Source organism: Brachyistius frenatus, unplaced genomic scaffold (genome assembly GCF_029030835.1).
Source record: "Brachyistius frenatus isolate BFR_SWC_R1_liver_20210118 unplaced genomic scaffold, ASM2903083v1 Contig_66, whole genome shotgun sequence".
In the NCBI taxonomy this organism is placed as follows: domain Eukaryota; kingdom Metazoa; phylum Chordata; class Actinopteri; family Embiotocidae; genus Brachyistius; species Brachyistius frenatus.
Window position 1 is genome coordinate 304,787 of NW_027210665.1, and position 21,248 is coordinate 326,034.

General features: G+C 43.7%; 2 protein-coding genes across 3 annotated transcripts in view; one reads left to right on the forward strand and one right to left on the reverse strand.

Annotated features, from left to right (window-relative positions):
* The window catches only part of usp9 (ubiquitin specific peptidase 9), a 39,093-nt gene extending 35,033 nt beyond the window's left edge, over positions 1 to 4,060 (reverse strand). The window contains 1 exon segment of the mRNA XM_069706919.1: positions 3,460 to 4,060. The gene's annotated coding sequence lies outside the window, so the exon portion shown is untranslated.
* A 3,918-nt stretch (positions 4,061 to 7,978) lies between these two features.
* med14 (mediator complex subunit 14) lies at positions 7,979 to 21,186 on the forward strand. Of its 2 annotated transcripts, XM_069706920.1 has the most exons (29): positions 7,979 to 8,493; positions 8,950 to 8,976; positions 9,099 to 9,204; positions 9,335 to 9,508; positions 9,621 to 9,750; positions 10,505 to 10,633; positions 10,799 to 10,906; positions 11,772 to 11,904; positions 12,042 to 12,192; positions 12,304 to 12,415; positions 12,718 to 12,843; positions 13,055 to 13,133; positions 13,433 to 13,592; positions 13,707 to 13,901; positions 14,259 to 14,393; positions 14,484 to 14,554; positions 14,673 to 14,833; positions 15,109 to 15,255; positions 15,574 to 15,818; positions 16,558 to 16,827; positions 17,272 to 17,521; positions 18,104 to 18,226; positions 18,435 to 18,611; positions 18,766 to 19,004; positions 19,121 to 19,300; positions 19,482 to 19,589; positions 19,864 to 19,989; positions 20,087 to 20,276; positions 20,406 to 21,186. In XM_069706920.1, exons 1-29 carry the CDS (start codon positions 8,318 to 8,320, stop codon positions 20,477 to 20,479), a joined length of 4,302 nt encoding a protein of 1,433 aa, XP_069563021.1. In that variant the 5' UTR covers positions 7,979 to 8,317; the 3' UTR covers positions 20,480 to 21,186. The 2 variants fall into 2 exon arrangements, with proteins under 2 accessions (XP_069563021.1, XP_069563022.1); XM_069706921.1 differs by lacking the exon at positions 18,104 to 18,226.
* Positions 21,187 to 21,248: the final 62 nt, after the last annotated feature.

A 21,248-nucleotide genomic window follows, 5' to 3' on the forward strand; every position in this document is an offset into this window, starting at 1 on the left:
ACTACCTTTATTAAAAGACACATTAAAACAGTATTTGACCACGGTCATACTTTAAATAATCTAGTCTTCACGGATTATGTTTATTGCAATTTGAAATGTGGGAACATTGGTGACTTTGCTGCATGCTAAAGGCCGATGGGGCCAAGAAGCCCGAAGCGGTACGCAATCAGAAAGTCCAGCCAGGTTTGGTAAATTATTCAATCACTTGATTTGAAGTTAGATCTTTTTTAGTTGGAAACGTTTACTCGCTGCATAAGAAAACTGTATGGGCATATGTAATTGTGATTAGTACACTAAGTCAACGATACAGACAGGAAGTTGATCTGTAAACAGTGAAGGATGTTTACCACAGAAAGTTTGGTATTAAAACCATTTTGCAGTCTACTCCACATAATTTTTTCTTATCAGTACAACCACATGTTCCTTGCCCCAGTTAGGTTATTTCTGCCAGTGTCACGCCATTTACACATCTCAGCAATAAATTTGTAATTGCAAGGAACTATTTATCAATATGAAATAAAAAAAAAATTTTAAAAAAAGAGATCTGGATCACATCAGATGGGCATTTCCCTTTAAACATTAGTATGACTATCTGTAAAATATGACACGAGCAATAATACTTAACTCATGACAACAAAATCCTGATAATAAACATGTGCTTTTTACACCTCTTCCTGCATTTCAATCTTAAAGTTTCATGCCTCAGCTTTCATTACAGGTGACTTTCAAACACAATTTGATCTACAGCTTCTCCATTTTTTTAGCTTCCAAAATAGTAACGAAATAAAGAGTGGTGGGCAGCCACGATAACCGTACAATCATAGATTAATGAAGAAACTGACATTAACCATTATCATAACACAACTTCATGTTAGCAACAGAAAAGTCCAAGCCCAATACTAGTATTGTAAAAGAAGCAATTAAGGGTTATTTATAAGTTTGCATTTCTGTCACTGTTTAAAACCTACCTCAACAACAATCAAATTACAATGGTTTAATTTCAAGTGAAAAGCTGAAAGACAGAAATAATCTGAAATTAATGGCACAGGGCCACATCGCTCAGGCTTCCTGTCATTCAAATTAACATTTCAGCTATATCCTGGTTTCGAGTTAATGCTGTTTTTAATCAAATTCGATGTGAGAAAGGGTTACATCAGTTTTCCGGACTAGTACTTCTGCAGAGATCCCTGCGATATAACTCAATAAGGTGTTCAGCATCATAACGACAAGGAAACAGAACAAGATAGAAAAGCAAGATATCTTCTATGTTATTTAACAAGATGATAGATTAAATGAAGTCGACAATAAAAATATAAATTGCAATCGAGCTCGAAAAAGACAGGAGATCAGTATGATCTCAATTGATCTTACACCCGTAAACCCCACCTCCACTGGGTCCTCTGCCCGGAAACATCAAGATCTTAAACAGGTCAACAAATGATTGGAATTAAGAATAGAACCAAGTAAAGTATTTGATGCACAAACCATAACTTGAAAATATAGACGCCAGTAAGAAACACAACTGCTTTTTTTTTTCTGCCCTTCTTAATGATAATAATGACATGTTGCCTTGCAAAGCATCTGCCTTATAACAAAATCAACGTTCAAATGAGCGTGATTGTGGCTTATTTCTTTTGTTTATCTACTCTGACAATGTCTTCTCAGTTTAATGGGAGAGAAACTGGAATATTCCCTTCTTTACAGGTAGCCAGTGTCGTCTGCTTGCAGCTGTCATTAGGGACACAACATTATAGGCAGGATCTGGAGAGAAATGGCATCGTTTATCTAAGGCTACTATCGGTGAAAGCAGTTGGCTAACTATCTCCTAAAACGAGGTCAGGGTGGGTTCATGACGCACAAAAAAAAAAAAGCCCATACATATATGTTTATGTTAAGTGACACACAGCAGCCACTATTAACACAAGGTTATAACCGAGGCCTTTTTGGACTGAACCGGCTTTGAAATGTTAGCTTTTACTCGCGGATAAATCGGTCACGTTACATCATGTGCCTTTATCGTGAAGTATGTTTTTTTAAATTGCACAGTTCAGGTGCATATTAAAAAAAAAAAAAAAAAAAAAAAAAAAAAAAAATCACACGGTGGAATTACGTAACTACCGCTAAAAAAAAAAACACAAAAAAACCCCCAGCCATTTAACGACAGCTGGTTTGGTTAGTTAGCTGCAGTAAACTAACGCTGGGGTTTTAGCCCGCAAGGCGATCCGCCCAGACAGCAGAGCAGCGGAGGCCTCGTCGTCCACAGCCCGGAGCGCCGAGGCTCGCAGGCCGCAACTACACGGGCCGGGCCTGACGTTAACACCGGGCCCCCCCCCTCCCCCGGCCCCCTCCCTGCATAACCGACTAACACTAAGTGCACAGAGAATTTGGTTACCAAGAGCATTATATATATACACACATATCCATGTTTATAATATCACTTCCCCCACCCCCCCAGCCGTGTTAACTATAACGCCATTTGCAAACGAGCGTCTTCGTCGTGCTAACGAGGACCGATCTAAACAGTTAGCTTAGCCGTTAGCATACGTGAGTAAATACCCGAATGTGGCGTTTAGCTAACGTTTGTTTTGACAAGCAGCTTCCCGACATGACTCGACAACTAAATAAATATTCAATCTATAAAAAAAAATAATAATAATAAAACATCATTCTCTCGTGATTCTGCCCCCCCCCCACGTCACTTTGCAGCCATTTCTTTCGGCGTTCAAAATAAAAGTTAAAACACAGCGAGTTTGTCGTAGATAACGTGTGAAATGTTCCAGTGACAGACGGAGCTCGTCTATTTCCTGGAAATTTAACCGAGTGGGGTTTTTGTTTTTGTTACCCTAAGTTATAACTTGCCTACAACAAACCGAAAATAAGATCTCAAAAGAGGCCCACCGATGGGGGGAGGAGGAGGAGGAGGAGGGGGATGATCCACCAAAAAAAAAAAAAAAAAAAAAAAACGTTACCAGCGGGATTGTTTTTGGATAAATGCGTTATAATAAAATATTTTAAAATATAAACGAGAAGAGGGAGGAGGGGGATAAATATCCCAAATTCCGCCCAACTTGTAAAAACATTTAAAAGGAAAATGTTGCTCCTCCAGGTCTGTAGACAGGGTCGAGGACCATTTGCGGACAGCTAGCGTTTATCTTAGCAGGGCTGAGCTACTCGCACCGGGGACTCGTTAAAACAGCGTGAATTGCAGTTTAGTCGCACTGACATTGTCACGTATTCAGTAAAGCAAGTAGCCAAACAAGAGAAATAAAACAAAATAAAATATCCGCCGGCTACTGATTAACACAAACACCCCCCCCCCCCATCCCCTCCTCCCCTAAAAATGCAGTGATTGTTACGTTGCACACACACACACACACATATATACACACACACCAGCTGATGCTAATACTTAGCAGCCAGCCAGCTAACAATCACCGAGCTAGTTAGCTAACAACTCACCAGGAATTTGATACGACTTCCCCCCTCTATTCACGGGCTAACGTCCAGCCTCGAAGCGATGGTGTCGTCGTATATTACATAAACGTGGCCTATATCGGTGACAGTTTCGCACGAACACAAACCTGTTACTAGAAAGATCTAATTCCTACGGGGGGTTTTTTTTTGGGGTTGTTTTTTTTTGTTGTTTTTTTCTCCTTTTCCTCCGCTTCTGGGTGTTTTTCCCTGCGTCACCGGCGCGGTATCAGCCCCCCTTCTCTTAACTCTTATCTAGTCCCGATTTCTGGGGCTTGTCACTTCGGTCCCGGCAGTCGCTCACAACTTGAATCGGCTCAACATGGCGGAAGCGCAGTCGGGCACAAATGCTTTTTTTTTTTTTCTTTTTTTTTTTTTGTTGCTCGGTTTAAAACGGGCCCGGACGACCGTGTGTGGAAACTCCAGCAAGTCGGCGACGTCTATGAGCTAGTTTTTTGCCACCGCCGGCCGAGAGAGCTGCTCCGCTAACACAATACCCGCTGAATGGAGTAAGGCATAAAAAAAAATCCTTCTTCATTTCTGCTAAATGACTCCGGCTCCAGCAGCGATGGTCTCCAGTCCGCAGTTCGGGTGAAACCGGGCTGAAGAAAAAAAAAAAAAAAAAAAAAAAAAATGCGGCTTCAACCTGACGCGTTTTGACCACAGCGCCTCCTATCGCTCGGAGTGGTCGTAAATTATTTGTTCATTTTCCCATTAAAAATTTGACAGAAAGCGAAACAAATAAAATACACAGTGTTACATTACAGACACATTTGACCGTTTCAATAAACAAACAAAACAGTGAAATATACAGACGTTTTTAATTTGCGACAGTCACAGGTGAACACTCAAAGTTGATATTCAACCTCAAAGCCAACTATTTAAGGAAGACCACTCGATTATGGAAAATGGTGTTCAAGGCACGTTTACAATTATTTAGCTATAGTTAAGGTACACTTAAAGAGAACATTGTTGGTCAAGGCCGGATTAACTCATTTGGAGGCCCAGGGCAGCACTATTTACCCTTATTCCTTTAAGACCTACTCTGCTCCTACTCCTGCCTCTGATTGGCTAGTACTCATTGCCCTTGTTGGGTAGGCAGGTTAAGTTTAGGTATGGAGAGTGAGATGGTTAGGCTAAGAGTATCAAGTTCAGAGCCAATGACAGGCAGTGCAGTGGTAGCCTGGTGCGAGCCAGACCCAGTTTCTCTGCGTGAATATGGTTCTGGCCCACCCTCCAAAGGGTATTGTTTGCCGTTGCATCCTACTGGGCACAGACCTTGGGTTAATTTTAATGTGTTGCCACTAGCCTATGTAAGGCCCGTGTCTACCAAAGCAGTATTTTTAAAATTGTTTTAATGAACGCCAGTATCTTGATGAGGTGCTGAGTTTTTATTCTGCAGAGCAATAAACATTACTTGTTTGTTTTATCCAGTTAAAGAGAGTTGAAAAATGTTAACACTGCATTCGTCACTGACACTGGCCGTCGAATCACTGAAAAGGATGTGGTGGGACAAATGCGGTTTACCACCAACACCTGTTGCCGATTGGTTGGTCTTTCAGAGCAAACGCTAGTATGAGCCAAGTTCCCAGACTCTATTCACAGCGAAGAAAACAGACAGTCGCCGTGTAGGATAGTGGTGGTGGGTATTTAACCAACATCGGTGGCGAAAACTTCAGAGCACCTGTTAACCACACGTTCCCCTAGCCTAGTGTTCGCAGACCCAAATTCAATGGTTGAAGTGACCATATTTGGACAAGCTGGAGAAAGGTGAGGAGTGGATCTGACTGTTTGACGTATAGCAGAAATCTGACTGCACCCCAAGCCTGTCAATCAAAAGAGACACCCCCCCCCCAAATACACCATTCGTTATAGCCATATATCAAATTAATTACTGAATTATTTTCAGATGGACCACCGGAACACTGATCAGAAGGAGTGAATTTAGTATATTGACTTGTGGAAAAAATGTATTGGCTTTATATTTCATGAGAGAAGTTAATTGGGAGGCTATGGAGCCAGAGCCTTTTTGGAGCCAACCCCTAGTGGCCCTTAGTGGCATTACACTTTAAAACACTTTCGCAATGGCTTCATTTTACAGTCCCAGCGGCTACATCCATTTTTATATGCAGTTTATGTTCTGGCTACTCTCCACAAAAAAATAATTTTCAGTCATTCCACCTTCCTGGATCGTAAACCTCAGGTTCACTTTGTACTGGAGCAACATTTCAACTGATTGACATTGATCACCATATGCGCCAAAACTCTACCACCATTGCAACTACATTAAGAAGAAAAACACATGACTTCCCAGAGTGGTGCCCAGAATGAATGAAGACAAATAAATAAAAACTTTTAACTTTTACTATTTCAATGCTATTAGTTAAAAAAAAATTACAAACAAAACTCACAATAACATAACTATATTGCTGCAGCATCATCTTCGAGCTATTGACTTTTCACCAGCAGCAGCCTTTTCACTGTTATAAATGTAATGCCCCCCATTATCACTTCTTCTCTCTTCAGATGCACTTTTGAAACTCTTCCATATATAAATAATGCCACCCTTCTACCCATCCTGGGCCACCTACAGGCACCTTCTCCATGAACACGATTAATGCTCTTAGAATTGGCTGCAATGCAAGGGGCACCAGCTAAAATGGACTTATTGGTCACCTAATTGTTTGTGCCTGGCTCTGTATCTGTGCATTGTGTACATTATACCATGGAGAATTCATAGCTACAACTTTGCTTTGGTAAATTTAAATAAACCATGTAAGCACTATAAGCTGTTATTATGGTCTTACAGCTATTTTGACAGACTACCTCAAGACCCCATAATAAAGCAGGAACCAGTGCAGAACCCTTATTGTGTCAGTTGATACACACAAGTAGGCCACATGGTATTTGTCCAGGGATAGGGTGGCCTTCTCCTTTCAGCAATCACCTGGAGTAAACAGGAAACAAATCTCACTGGTTTGCCCTCTCATTAATCCAGTGGAAGCCAAACTCCCGTCTACCTGCCTAAAATGTACACAACTGGATGCACTTGAATTGCTCAGTTGCTTGATACAACTGGGAGACCAGAAGATTAAAGCTGAAATGCAATCTGATACAATAGGTTGCAATACATTTATGACTTTAAATGTTTCAGGGTGGTTTCCATGGCTCTTTAAAGTAGAGATGCTCGAGAGAAGGATGAGAGGAAATGGCAAGCAGGAAGACAACTGATCTCCCCACATCTCTACATATAGCCTACTCCTGAGATGAGACAGCAAAAACAAGGCCAATAGCAACTAAGTAATCCAGTGAACAAGTCATTTAGCTCCCCTCCCATCCTGTATTAGGTTCCTCCTCTTCTGATTGTGGTTTGTCTACAGTATGAGCTCCCTGACCTAATTGAAATGCACAGTTTTTAAAATTATTTTTTTGAAATAATCCCTTTCACAAAGGGCTCCTTCAGAGAAGGATTTAAAATGGGAAATGCATATCTGTACTTGTATAGTGCTTTATCACCTTACGGTCTCAAAGCACTTTTACATGTTTTTTCCATTCACCCACTAATGAGACTGATACCATGCAAGGTGCCGCCATCAGGAGCACATTCACACACCGATGGTACACCATCGGGAGCAACTTAGGGTTCAGTTTCTTGCTCAAGGACACTTAAGCATGTGGACAGGAGGAGCTGGGGATTGAACTACCAACCTTCTGATTAGTATGCAACCCACTCTACCGTTTTAGCCACAGCCTCCCAAGCAAACATTTACTAAGACTATACTGGTATGAAATACAATTATTAATAGCCCATATTCAGACCTATGAACCATTTTACTATGATGTCTCTTGGAGTTTAGCCTAAGTGCTTTTCAAGGTAATCTTGACCAAGATAAGACCATTACAGATGACAGGATTTTATTGTATTAGCCGCCCACCTCTGAGCCTGGTTCTGTCGAGGTTTCTACCTATTAAAAAGGGAGTTTTCCCTTCCCTCTGTTGTTGGAGGTTTTTCTCCCTTAAAGAGGAGTTTTTCCCTCCTAATTTATGTAGGAATTGTTGGGTTCCTCTGTATAATGCTGTAAAATTCTGCGGTAAGGACTTTAATGTGTTAAGTGCCATGAAATAACCTGTGTTGTGATTTGGCGTTAAATAAATAAAATTTAGTTGAATTGAATATTATGAAGCAGATATTACCAGTATAATTTAACAAAATTTAAAAAAAAATAAAATAAATAAACAAACAAAAAAATAGTGCAGGTAAGAACTTGTAGCTTGGTGATTTATTTTGTTATGGATTTTTTGTTGTTGTTGTTGTTGTCATTTTGTTTATTCCTTAACATACACGCTGTCATGTTACCAGGGCAACAGATTGGAGGATCCGTTATTCACGAAATATACAGCCATTTTAAGCCCGACAAGCACGTTTGGCACCGTAAAACTGATAATCAAACAAACTGCTTAGCCACCCCAGTTTGGCGAGAAAACACAGCGGCAGTTGGGAGACTTCCGTGATTCTCATTCCGCCAAAAAGTCGTGTCTGGGTTTTCTCTCCCACCGCTCCTATGCTAATTACTCCCGACAAGCAAAGATGGCGGCCGAGCGGCATTGAGCCTCCTTCTTGTAATGAGTTACCAAATTCTCTGTATTTGCCGAGCTTTCTCCTGAACGAGCAAAACAAAAACAAAAACAAGTCCACGCCGAAGAGCTCCTCTTCTAGAAAGAGATGTTGTGAGACGGCGGAGGAAGTCTTTTCTCGAGTAGTTAGCGACTACAAATCGACAGTTTTTTTTTCTTCCCCCCTCTCCCCTGGCTGTGCAGCTAACGAGTCCGTAATCGTCATTGTAAAATGGCTCCGGTGCAGATCGGGTCAGACGGGCAGCTTGTCCCACTCGGGGGTCCGGTTGTTTCGGGTCCGCAGCCACCGCCGCCCGGGACCCCGGCCACGCAGGGGGTCCGACTGAGCCTGCTTATTGAGTTTCTTCTCCAGAGGACCTACCATGAAATCACCCTGCTGGCGGAGCTGTAAGTAAACTGTTAGCTTCGTAGGCCTCAAAAAAGCTAACCGGGATAACTGGCGGGCTAAACCGGCTAACATGTGTAAACTCAGTGAAACTAAACAGTAAAATACAGCTTTTCTAGTCGAGGGGGGGAAGGCCGCTTCGTTGCTTTTCATATCCGCGGCAGTAAATGGAGCTCAGGGAAAGTAGAGAGCATTAGCACGCATAACTAGTGCTGTGGGAGGAAGGTGATCATGGAAACACAGCGTTGTGTCTGGAAATTAAACTAAGATACTAGTTCGTTAGTCAAGATGAAGTGTTTGTTTGTTTGTGGTGATATGTATGTGGCTGTTTTCCAAAAAGCGAGTGTCAAAACAAAACAAACAAAATGAAAGGCGTGTTGGTAGACAATGTGCTGTTCTTTTTCTTCTTCTTTTTTTTTTAAAGTAATATGACAAAAGATTTGATGTTGTTCTTCCAGGTTGCCCAGAAAAACAGACATGGAGAGGTATGTTTCTCTTTTTCTTCTTTTTTTAAAAATTTATCTTCTCTCCTATTCTGTCATGCCATAAATTAAAAATTTAAAAAAAGACAATTGTTGTAATTTTCAACTACCTATTTCTCTTGCAGGAAAATTGAGATCGTGCAGTTTGCAAGTCGCACCAGGCAGCTCTTCGTGCGTCTCCTCGCCCTCGTGAAGTGGGCGAGCAACGCAGGGAAAGTGGAGAAGTGTGCGGTACGTTGTGTGTATCTTACTCGTATTAATTATGTGCTAATGGGTTTTTCACAGCACGCAGCAAATTGCCACGCGTGCGTACCGGAGCACTAAATCCACTTTTCTCTTCCCCCGGTATCCATGGTAACAGATGATCTCCAGCTTCCTGGATCAGCAGACCATCTTGTTTGTGGACACGGCTGATAGGCTGGCGTCACTGGCCAGAGATGCCCTGGTACACGCTCGTTTGCCCAGCTTTGCCATTCCCTTTGCGATCGATGTGCTCACCACGGGGTCGTACCCACGCTTGCCCACGTGCATACGAGTAAGTGTTTCATTTCCTATGAGATAATAAATCTTGTATGAAAACATAAATACAAAAAAAAGATGACGGATGATCAAACTTGCTCACTTTGTATCGATGTCTATTTGTGTAGGATAAGATCATTCCTCCAGACCCCATTACTAAGGTGGAGAAGCAGACCACTCTGAACCAGCTAAATCAGATTCTACGACACCGCCTTGTCACCACAGACTTACCACCCCAGCTAGCAAATCTCACCGTTGGTAAGCAGTTCGTGTTAAACCCGCCGTTGTGCATTTTTACATGACAGCTGTTCTCATGATTTCTTCAGCAGTTTTTTTTTAGTTTTTTTTTTTTACCTATATCTAAACCTGTCACAAATATCACATCACTGCCGGATCGTGTTTATTTGAGCTGAACACAATCATTTTGCATAATAGTTAGAATCCCTTTTCATCCATCTGCATTGAAACAGCTTGATGAAATAGAAGAGGCATGTTTCCATCATTATTTCCCCCATCATTTTAATTGTTTGAGGATTAACGGACACTCTTTTGATGACATCATGTTGAGGTCCTTTCTTCTACTACAGCTTGAACAGAGGAGCTAAGGGCTTCACAATCTGTAACCACATTTTAAAGAAATCTTAAGACATCCCATTTTTTAAAAATTTTCATTCTTGTCATCTATTTTTTATTTTGTTATTTGTTATTGTTGTTGTTACTGATTTATTATTATCTTACTATACTCTTATTTTTTATATTATCCTTTATGTATATTGCTAAGTGCCTTGTATGGCAATTGTACACAAATGGCTTTATAGAAAGTTTGATTTCGAGTGAAGAAGCAGCGTCTTTCCCATTTTTAACGTCTCTTTTTCTAAATATGGTTTATTATTGAAGTATGACTAGGTTCATAGAAAGAGACAGTTTGTAACTAAAATGTCATGATCGTTACAGCCCCAAATGTTTCCTGAAGATCTTATGTGTATGTTTGCTTGTGTGTATATTTGCGAAGCCAATGGTCGTGTAAAGTTTCGCGTGGAAGGAGAGTTTGAGGCCACCCTGACCGTGATGGGAGATGACCCTGATATTCCCTGGAGGCTGCTGAAGCTGGAGATTCTGGTGGAGGACAAAGAAACTGGAGGTAAAGCGTGCAGCACTCATCCAGCTTTGCTTCGCACCGCATGGGGCAATGCTCACAACCTGATTGATGGTGTAATTCGTAACTAATGTTTCTCCTTTTTCACTCTCAATCGGGCTGTCTTTCTGTCACGGCCCATCTATTCCACCGTCTACTCCTTATCGACAGATGGACGAACTTTGGTCCACAGTCTGCAGGTGAACTTCATCCACGAGTTGGTCCAGGCTCGTCTTTGTGCAGATGAAAAACCCCTACAGGACATGTACAACTGCTTGCGTATCCTTTCTTAGTTTCGGTCTATCCACATGCACACACATTGTGCATATCCACATGCAGTTTGTGTACGTCCTGCCTGCAACCACCTGGCTTTTTTCCCAGTCTCCTCTGGACTGCTGCAGTAGGGCGGGAGAGTGTGCTGGAGCGTATAGAGTATTGACTGGTCAGGCAGACGAGTGCAGCATCCCAATGAGAAACACAGCTGCAGAATTGCATCCTTCTGAGCACCCCTTCATTAATTCTTGAACAACACAACAGCCTTTTGTGAAACACAAGGAAAGGGCAGCACTGTTCATACTATAACCAATCACCCGGCCAGGTCATGTGTGGTGTATTGAACTCCTCGTGGAGACGTGTGCTTTGTCACCTGTTGACATTGTCGTAAAAAAAACCCAAAAAAAACATTGCATTTTTTTTGTTAGTTTTTTTTAAATCCAGCTACAAAAATAGAAAAATGCAGGAGTGAGAGTGTTGTAAAGCTGAAAACCAAAAGCTCATGTTTGTTTTGTCAGCCAGTGATAATGGTATGAAGGGATTTGTTCTGACCTGTCAGATAGTTGTCACTCAAGTCTTGCGAGCTTGCATGCTATCATCAAAGTCCTTAATCAAGCCTCCGAGCCGAGCACAACTGTGCTAATCACAATGCTAATCAGTACATCTCTGCTCTGCCTCTCCTCCACCGCCATGTCAAAGAGCAGTCTGTGCGAGGCACAAACACCCCTTTTACTAATGCAGTGTGTCTTGAGGATATGTGTGTGAGTGTGTTCTGAATGTTAATGGCGAGATGAGGATAATACTTCACCTCTGTCCACCTGGACTTGCTGTTTTCCCACACTTGAGTTTTCTTTAATGGCATTGTTTCCAGACTCCTTCTGTCTGTCACTGCAGCTCGAGGTGCTCCACTCTCAGACTCTGATGCTGATCAGAGAGCGCTGGGGAGACCTAGTGCAGGAAGAGAGATACGTGCCGGCAAAATACCTCACACTCACTGTCTGGAAGTAAGACTCTACAAACTCCCTTAATGTATACAAACAGGAACACTGTGTTCTCAAAAAAAAAAAAAAAAAACTACCAAAATTGAATGAGAGAATTCCTTCATGTAGTTTTCACCCATTCTCTCTGTCTGTTTCTCCAGCCAACTGGTTCTGGGTAGGAAAACAGGAACAGCATCAGTCCATAAAGTCACAATAAAGATTGATGAAACAGATGGATCTAAGCCATTACAAATATCTCATGAGCCCCCTCTCCCTGCCTGTGACTCTAAATTAATGGAGAGAGCTATGAAGGTAAAGGTGTACATGTGTTTTCTGTTCATTTGTTTTCAAATTGAGCATAAAGTTGGGGCCTGTTTGTCTACTGTACAGTTTGGTAACAATTGTTTTCTATCATTTGTTTAGATCGACCACCTGTCGGTGGAAAAACTTTTGATTGACAGCGTGCATGCCCGGTCCCATCAGAAGCTGCAGGAACTGAAGGCCATTTTAAAGACCAGCAATCCCAGTGACAACTGTGTGTATTCACGCTTGGTTTCTCAACACATTTATTTAGCAAAAACATTGAAACCTCTGTCATCTCCTATCGACTGCAGCCATTACTTACCATTATTTAGATTTTAACCTTAAAAATTATCACGAGGGGACTATTTCTGTGTTTTTAACTATAATAAATAACATGTTCTAAACTCCTGTTAGCTCAGATGATTTTTCTCACGCGTCCCACATTCTCCTTCTGTCAGATAATATCTAACATTGTTTCTGAGTCATTTGCAGTCTTGAAAAGACACGCTCAAGTGTTTGTTTGTTTTATTGCAGCATTCATCGAGACTGCTTTACCCACACTCGTTATTCCAATACTTGAGCCCTGCGGTCGTTCAGAGTGCCTCCACATTTTCGTGGACCTGCACTCTGGCATGTTCCAGCCCATGCTGTATGGATTAGGTAAGCACAAGCAAATAATAACTAAATATTTGGTTTTCATGTATGTTCATTGTGTTGCTTCCAGTAAGAGTCTTGTGTTCAGGGTGTGTTTATATCAGGTTTTCTATACCAATAAACAAATCAAAAGATTTGTTTGGTATTTTGGCTCAGATGGTTTAAATTCTTAAGTTGTCTGTTTTTCTCTCTGAACATTGGTGTGTTTTCTCCCTAGATCAGTCCATGCTGGATGACATTGAAAAGACTATCAACGATGATATGAAGCGCATCATATCTTGGCTTCAACAGCTGAAGTAAGTTCCCCCCCAAAAAATATCAACATTTAAGGCCTACAGGCCTTACAGAGTATTTTGGCGCAGGCGAGAGCAGAAGCAGCTCAGTAGATAACAGTAATGAAGGCAAAGAGTCAACAGTAGGAGTCTGATGCCTGCTTCTAGCCTGTCAAAACTGAGTAACTGCAGTTGCACTTGCCTAAGAAGGTAGGATGATGGGTGTTGAGATGAATTGCTGTGAGAGTCTTGCACCAGTGAACAGTGTCAGAGCAGTGAATATGAGCTATGAAGAGACTGACTCTTTCTTTCCCTCCGGCCAGGTTCTGGTTGGGGGAGCAGCGCTGTCGACAGTCTGTGAAACACCTTCCCACTGTGTGCACTGATGTCCTTCACCTCTCCAACACAGCGTCTCACCCCATTGGCAAACTGTCCAAACACAAACTCTTCATCAAGCTCACACGTCTCCCACAGTATTACATCGTGAGTTTCTCACCCAGCCTGTTATGACTCAAAAGAAAATTCCTTACATTTTTCTGTCCTCCCTCCAACTGTCAATCACGGATCTTTCCTCTTTTACTTGTATTTGTTTTGTAGGTGGTGGAAATGCTGGAAGTGCCGAGCAGTCCCACAGCGTTGCAGTACAAGTTCTCTTTCCTGTCGGTGTCTCAGTTGGAAGGCGAGGACGGACCCATGTGTGCGCAGCTTCTGCAGCATTTCAAGCCCAACCTGGAGCATCTGGTCCAGGACACCACAGCAGGGAGAGGGGCCCGACCTGGGACTAAGAGAAAGGTACATACCCACACATCCTTTCATCGTACAGAAATGAATGTGATGCTGGCTTAGAGGTTAGAACAGAATAGTTCTTTGACGTAAAACCGTAAATTCTCTGACCACCCTCAAGATAATGGCAGAGTTAATATTTTTACATTTCATTTTCATTTAGCTGACGCTTTTATCAAAAGCGACTTACAATAAATTTCAGTCTATAAAGCTTTAGACTTAATCACAAAGTATAAATTCAGCTATCTGGTAGGTCTGGTCATCTTCCTCATGGCAGCATTGTCAAACAAACAAAAAACATATGTTTCCAACTGAATAAAGCCAAATGAGTGTCCTTTTTATTACGTATTGTTTTTTTGTAAATAGTTATTTGGAGACCAGGGGGACCTAGAGCCAAAGAAGCCGAAGCGGTCTGGAGAAATGTGTGCCTTCAACAAAGAGCTGGCTCACCTCGTAGCGATGTGCGACACCAACATGCCTTTCATTGGCCTCAGGACGGAGGTAATTCACCGTGTCAGACAGTTGTCTTGATTCAAAACAGTCCCGGGTTTTGTGTTTATTGGCTGATGCTGCATGTCTCTCTGTCTCTAGCTGTCCAACATGGAAATTCCAAATCAGGGGGTCCAAGTAGAGGGAGACGGTCATGCAATACGTCTACTGAAGTAAGACAGTCACAAACATACAAACATTGCATATAGGCACACAAATCATTTCTATAAAGTCGAAAAAAACTTTGTCAGGACGGTTGTGACTCTTGTTGTATGTTGGCTTCTTTTGCAGGATTCCTTCCTGTAAAGGGGTCGGAGAGGAGACCAGGAGAGCTTTAGAGCGTTCCCTCCTGGACTGCACCTTCCGCCTGCAGGGCCGGAACAACCGAACCTGGGTGGCTGAACTGGTCCTCGCCAACTGTCCTCTCAACAGCACACACAGCAAGGAGCAAGGTACACTCTATAGAGTGATGTTTGTTTACCTTGCATCATCCTTTTAACAAATATTGAGATGGTGTCATGTCCAAAATAGGCAGCAAAAAAAACAACAGGAGTCTACATCTGAAAATGAAGGCCACACCTAAGAACTGAATAAAACCATACGATTTAGTATGTCAGAAAAATATTCATTGTTTTCCATAGAAAGTCTTGCATTTACCATCAAAGTGGTTCGCCTTCATGTGAAAGGACAACTGCATGCTTCATGGCCCACCTGTCCCTTCTGTTAGCCTCCACGCGGCACGTGTATCTGACCTACGAAAACCCTCTGTCGGAGCCGGTGGGCGGGCGGAAGGTCGTCGAGATGTTCCTGAATGACTGGAACGCCATCAGTCAGCTCTACCAGTGTGTTCTCAACTTCTCCCGTGCACTGCCAGGTGAGTGGATGTTCATCTAAAAACTGCCCTTGTATATATATATATATATATATATATATATATATATATATATATATATATATATATATATATATATATATATACATACATAAATGAACAACTGTTCTACTGTTGTCTTAATCAGTTTGCGTATCTAAATTGGTCACTGAGATAGGCAACAAAGATGATACCTGATGGGATCCGTATATGGAAATGTATGCAAAGTTGCTGTGTAATCCCAGGTGTAGTTCATGAGTGCTGAAGAAACACACCCATCTAATGGAGCTGCACTTTGTGACTTCCCCCCTCCCCCTCCAGAGATGCCATCTTTCCTGAGCCTGTTCTCAGAGGTGCGGCTGTATAACTACCGTAAGCTGGTGCTGTGCTACGGCACCACCAAGGGCAGCTCCGTCACCATCCAGTGGAACTCCAGCAGCCAGCGTTTCCACCTCGCCCTCGGCACCGTGGGGCCCAACTCCGGCTGCTCCAATTGCCATAATATCATCCTCCACCAGCTGCAGGAGATGTTCAACAAGGGCCCAAATGTGATGCAGCTGCTGCAGGTATATATATGTTATGTATGTATATCTGAATGAAGTCTTAATTTCAAATGGCTTGTTAGGTTCCTCATAAATGTGTTAAACTACGTGATAAAACGGAAGTTATAGCGTCTTTATCTTGAGCTCTATGACATATTTCCAAGAGAAGTAGTGTCGTTACAAGTGGGATTTAAATAGAACAGATGTGATTGGATTGTTTAGAACAGTGGGTGTGGCTTAGTGAATAGTGCAGTGCCATATGGGGCTGTTGAGCTGCAGAGGAATCCTCACGCACCTCTATTACATATAGGTAGAGATGAAACGGTCACAAAAATGAACCAGATGAAACCCAAACGCACACTTCTTGCTATGCTACTGGCAAAATGAGCTAATCACGTTTTATCTGATACATTCATGTAACTGCCCCAAGTGCAGGATGAGTCATCAAAAACATTTTTCTGTTTTGCAGCAACACGGAAGAGAGGCTTTTAAATACACAAATACTTTTTGGACATGTTTAACATCAATAGATCAAGACAGGAATAGAAAATGTAGTTTTCATTTCATTGTGACTTTAATATTGTGACAACGCAAGTATTATTGGTTTACAACACAAATGACACTACACTTATGTGCTGTGCTCATGCTCTTCACCTAAAAAGCTCACAAACATTTTTTTTTGTTACCTGTTATTTTAATTACGTCATTTTCCTTCGGCGTATTGCGTTATTTCTCGGTTAACGTTTCCTCTTTGTGTCTCCAGGTGCTTTCCGACACACAAGCTCCTCTGAATGCAATCAACAAGCTACCAACAGTGCCCATGCTGGGCCTCACCCAGCGCACCAACACTGCCTACCAGTGCTTCTCCATCCTCCCACAGTCGCCCACGCACATCCGACTGGCGTTCCGCAACATGTACTGCATCGACATCTACTGCCGCAGCCGCGGGGTGGTCGCCATCAGAGACGGAGCCTACAGTCTCTTCGACAACACCAAGATCGTGGAGGGCTTCTACCCTGCTCCGGGACTCAAGGTACACAAGGCTTGGAGGCCCAGAAGTGATGTCAAGGAACAGAAATCTCTCTTAAACTTGCATTTCTGTTTGAGCTGGCACCCAAAAAAAATCTTTCCACTTCAAGATTTCTATACTAACCTCAGTCCACCGAAAAACTAAAAACAAACCTGTCGAAAGGATTTTTTTTCTTGCCGAGATTCCTGTACAGTAAATATTATTTGTTAAGCAATGAAATCAGGTGGATAATAAATTGCATCATATTCTAGTCATTAACAGTTTTTTGTTTTTGTTTTTTTTAAACCAATGTTTGGACGGGCTTTTTGTTTTAAGCAAAACTAAAAGAATACAACTAGATTCCAACAATAAATGTAATGCAGATCTGTTATACTGGCCGACAACCGAAACATTTTTGATCCACCTTTTCATGTCAGATACTGCCTTTCTCTTCCTTCCTCTCTCTAGACATTCCTCAACATGTTTGTCGACAGCAATCAAGACGCCCGCCGGCGTTCGGTCAATGAAGACGACAACCCGCCCTCGCCGGTGGGCGTCGACGTCATGGACAGTCTGATGAACCAGCTGCAAACTCAACAGCCGCCGCAGACAATGAGAGGAGCTGCCGGAGGCGTGTATCCTCCTCTCACTTCACCGCCACCAAATTACCACGCTAACGTAACTCCCTCGCCATCCATGATGCCCACCCAGTCGCCAGGTAACGGGGCCGACGCTACTTTTGGTGTTTGTGTGAGCGAATGTCACCGTGTACCGTTTGTGTCATCTCGGCTTGTTCAGCTGTCATTCTGCATTCATAACCAACAAGTGACGGACCGTATCGCCTCGCTGTCATCAGCCCCCGTCCCCTCTCCCTCTCCCTCGCCCGCTGACATGCCTGTTTTTTTTTTGTTGCAAGAGCAAATTGTGTGTCTGTCAGAGAACGAGAAAGCGCAGCCACGTGTGCCCATTTCAGTTTTGTGAAACCCTGAGCTCAGTTGTGTTTTCTCATGCAACATGAACACACCGTGCCGCCCAGGAGGGAACAAAGCATGAATTTAGTCGCGCTGCTTCCATTCGCCTCCATCTGAGCCCGCCAGCCAGAGACTACAGCCCTTCCGCCCCGCTTTAGCTTGTGTGCACATGAGTGAGTGTGTGAGCGTAAGGAGTACTTGTCATCCTTAGAGCCTGATGAGTCTTTTGATGAGTGTGTGTATGTATGTGTGTGTGTGTGTGTGTGTGTGTGTGTGTGTGTGTGTGTGTGTGTGTGTGTGTGTGTGTGTGTGTGTGTGTGTGTGTGCAGGGAACATCCATGCCTCTGGCTCCCCTAGCGGAGCTCTGAGGGCACCCTCTCCTTTCGGGCCCACCCCGTCTCCGTCTTCTCTGGGCATAGCCATGGGCCAGACCAGCTTTGCCAGTCCCCACGGTAAGCAGCAGGGCGGCCTGGTGCTAATTCTGCTCTGCTGGCTGGAACGGGCTGAACTGAACATTTTCACGAGGCAACTTCTAGGCTGCAGACATTAGCAAGCGAGCATAATACAAATGACTTGTGAAGCGTGGGCACGCAGCGGTGTTGCTCTCCGACTGTGTTTATTGCGGCATGTCAAGTCTCGGCTTGCCCTCCTTCACCCCAGGTGCTCTGGACCCCAGCTCTCCGTATGCCATGGTGTCCCCCAGCCATAGGGGCCAGTGGCCGGGTTCCCCCCAAGTCTCAGGACCCTCTCCTGGGGCGAGGATCCACGGCATGTCCCCTGGGAACCCTTCGCTTCACTCACCTATTCCTGACCCTCATTCTCCTCGTGCTGGGACCAGTAAGCACAGCTTTTCCTCACATTTATTGTTCTGCTCTTACTGACAGTGTTACTGCAGTGTTTAGGCCAATAGAGATACAGATATTTGAGAGATGAATCTTGATACTGATCCAACGGATTTGTTACTTACATGTCTCCGTGTTTTTTGGTTTAGGTTCACAAGTCATGCCTACCAGTATGCCTCCGCCCCGCAAGCTACCTCAGCGCCCCTGGGCTGCCTCCATTCCCACCATCCTCACCCACGATGCCTTGCACGTGCTTCTGCTCCCCTCACCCACTCCCTGCCTGGTGCCAGGCCTGGCAGGAAGCTACCTCTGCTCGCCGCTGGAGCGCTTCCTGGGTTCGGTTATCATGAGACGACACCTGCAGAGGATCATCCAGCAGGAGGCCAACGTGAGCGTCACACAAATCATCCAGAGAAATCAACCTGCGGTATTTGTTTTTCCTTCAAACCACGTCATCCGTTGTACAGTGCAGTAACCACCCCCACCGTGTCACCTCTCCTCCAGTTATCCATCGTGAACTCTAACGAGCCGGGCGTGATCATGTTCAAGGCGGACGTGCTCAAGTGCCGGGTGGCTCTCAACCCAAAGAACTACCAGACGCTGCAGCTCAAAGTCACTCCAGAAAACACAGGTCCCTGGTCTCAAGAGGAGCTTCAGGTGCTGGAGAGGTTCTTTGAGACTCGAGTAAGTGAAAGCAGCACCCGTGTTGTGTGTCTCGACTGATCATAACTGAGCATCACTGTTAAAGTGTAGTGCTTTCACGTGCGAGTGAGTTTGACCGTGTTATCAGTGATTACAGGATTGAAGACACGCCTGCCCGCCCCGTTATTATCATTCATCCATCTTCTATTGACCTCCTGTCCAGGTTGCTGGTCCTCCCTTTAAATACAACACTCTGAATGCCTTCACAAAGCTGCTGGGGGCGCCCACCAACATCCTCAGGGACTGTGTGCGCATCATGAAGCTCGAACTGGTGAGTTGCTGTTTCTCTTATACGCGTTGTTGTAAAGTTATGGTTGTTAATGAGTCTCGTTTGTGTTTTTTTGGGGGCACATGTTTTGAATATATTTTCCACAAAATGTAGAAACAGTGCTGTCAGATGACAATAGAAACATTGGAGCATGATACAGAAGGAGCGCATGTGCCCCGCTGATGCGTGTTTGATCTTCTGTGCATCGTCTCTCGATGCATTTCTTTGTGTTTGAAAGTTGCTCCATAAATAAATTATGCCTTGCCTCTCCCTGCAGTTCCCAGACCAGGCCGGACAGCTGAAGTGGAACGTCCAGTTCTGTCTGACCATCCCTCCCAGCGCGCCCCCTATCGCTCCACCCGGTACCATCGCTGTGGTGCTCAAGTCCAAGATGCTTTTCTTTGTAAGTCTCAGCGGCGCCTCCTGGTGGCCTTTCACGCAACACAAAGCTGCGAGTGTTTGAAACAGCCCTGACCCTTGCGTGTTCGGTCGCCCCACAGTTGCAGCTGACCCAGCGCATCCCAGTGCCCCAGGATCCCGTGAGCATCATCGTGCCCATCGTGTACGACATGGCCACGGGCCTCACTCAGCAGGCGGACATCCCCAGACAGCACAGCTCCTCCGGTGCTGCAGCGCTCATGGTCTCTAATATCCTCAAGAGGTTCAACGAGCTGCACCCGGCCAGACAGGGTGAGCTTCAGCCACTCCCCGCTCATCAATAACTCACTGCAGCGTCAGCTGAATGTCCGGCTCTGTTTATAGAGACCTCATGCGTAATGGCTCCGCTAACGCTGATATGTTTTTGTTTTTTTTTCCCAGGTGAGTGCACCATCTTCGCATCTGTTCACGAGCTGATGGCCAACCTCACACTCCCCCCCGGCACGCGTCAGTAGAAACAACGACCGCAGGGCGGACGCTGAGACTTCACTAGAGCCTCCTTAAGCTAACGAGCCATCAGAAAGTCTACGCTGTGGTCCCGGGACGTCAGAATCCAGCGTGCATCCTCTCCGCTTCAGCTGCTGGACTGTTGACCCGATGTGCACTTGCTGTTCAGAAAGGGAGTGAAATATGTACAGTCGTGTATCACAGTCTTTATTCTTGATAGAAGCTTACGTACAAGATTTGCCGTTAAGGTGGATCTTGGAACAAAAACAACATTCGATGCAAAAGGATATAAATGTTATTTTTTTTTTTCCTCCAGTTGCACTTGTAAACAAGATTATCTATTGAAATTACGGTTGTTTACGAAAATATGTACATTGTTGTATATTTGTGTGTTGAAAAGAATCAGGTGAGTTAGATTTTTGCTAGACCCTTGTCTTCTGTTTTGTTTTTGTTTTTTACGCCAGACTGATATTATTGTAGTATCAGGAGCTTATATTCCTTTAGCACACTATTTATCTGTCTTCTTGCCTTTACTTTGTCAATACCTCTGCATTTTTCTTTCTTTCTTCACTTTGGATACTGTAAAACTGTGACAGACTTTATAAGCCAGTTGTATTTTATTAAGACCCACTTTGAATCCCGATGGAAAGATTTGAGACTTCATGTCTGACTTTGCTATTTAATAAATCAAGCCCAGAGTTGGTTTGTGCTTCCACCATCGTCCAACGACAGTGATAAGATAATTAGACCACACGCAGCAATACGAAAATAAAAATG

Excerpts from the sequence above, each read along its gene's own strand:
- med14 (XM_069706920.1), top strand. The coding sequence starts at position 8,318 with ATGGCTCCGGTGCAGATCGGGTCAGACGGGCAGCTTGTCCCACTCGGG. Across the intron at positions 9,509-9,620 it reads GCTTGCCCACGTGCATACGA|GATAAGATCATTCCTCCAGA; the intron begins GTAAGTGTTTCA and ends CTATTTGTGTAG. Across the intron at positions 14,394-14,483 it reads TCATTGGCCTCAGGACGGAG|CTGTCCAACATGGAAATTCC; the intron begins GTAATTCACCGT and ends CTCTGTCTCTAG.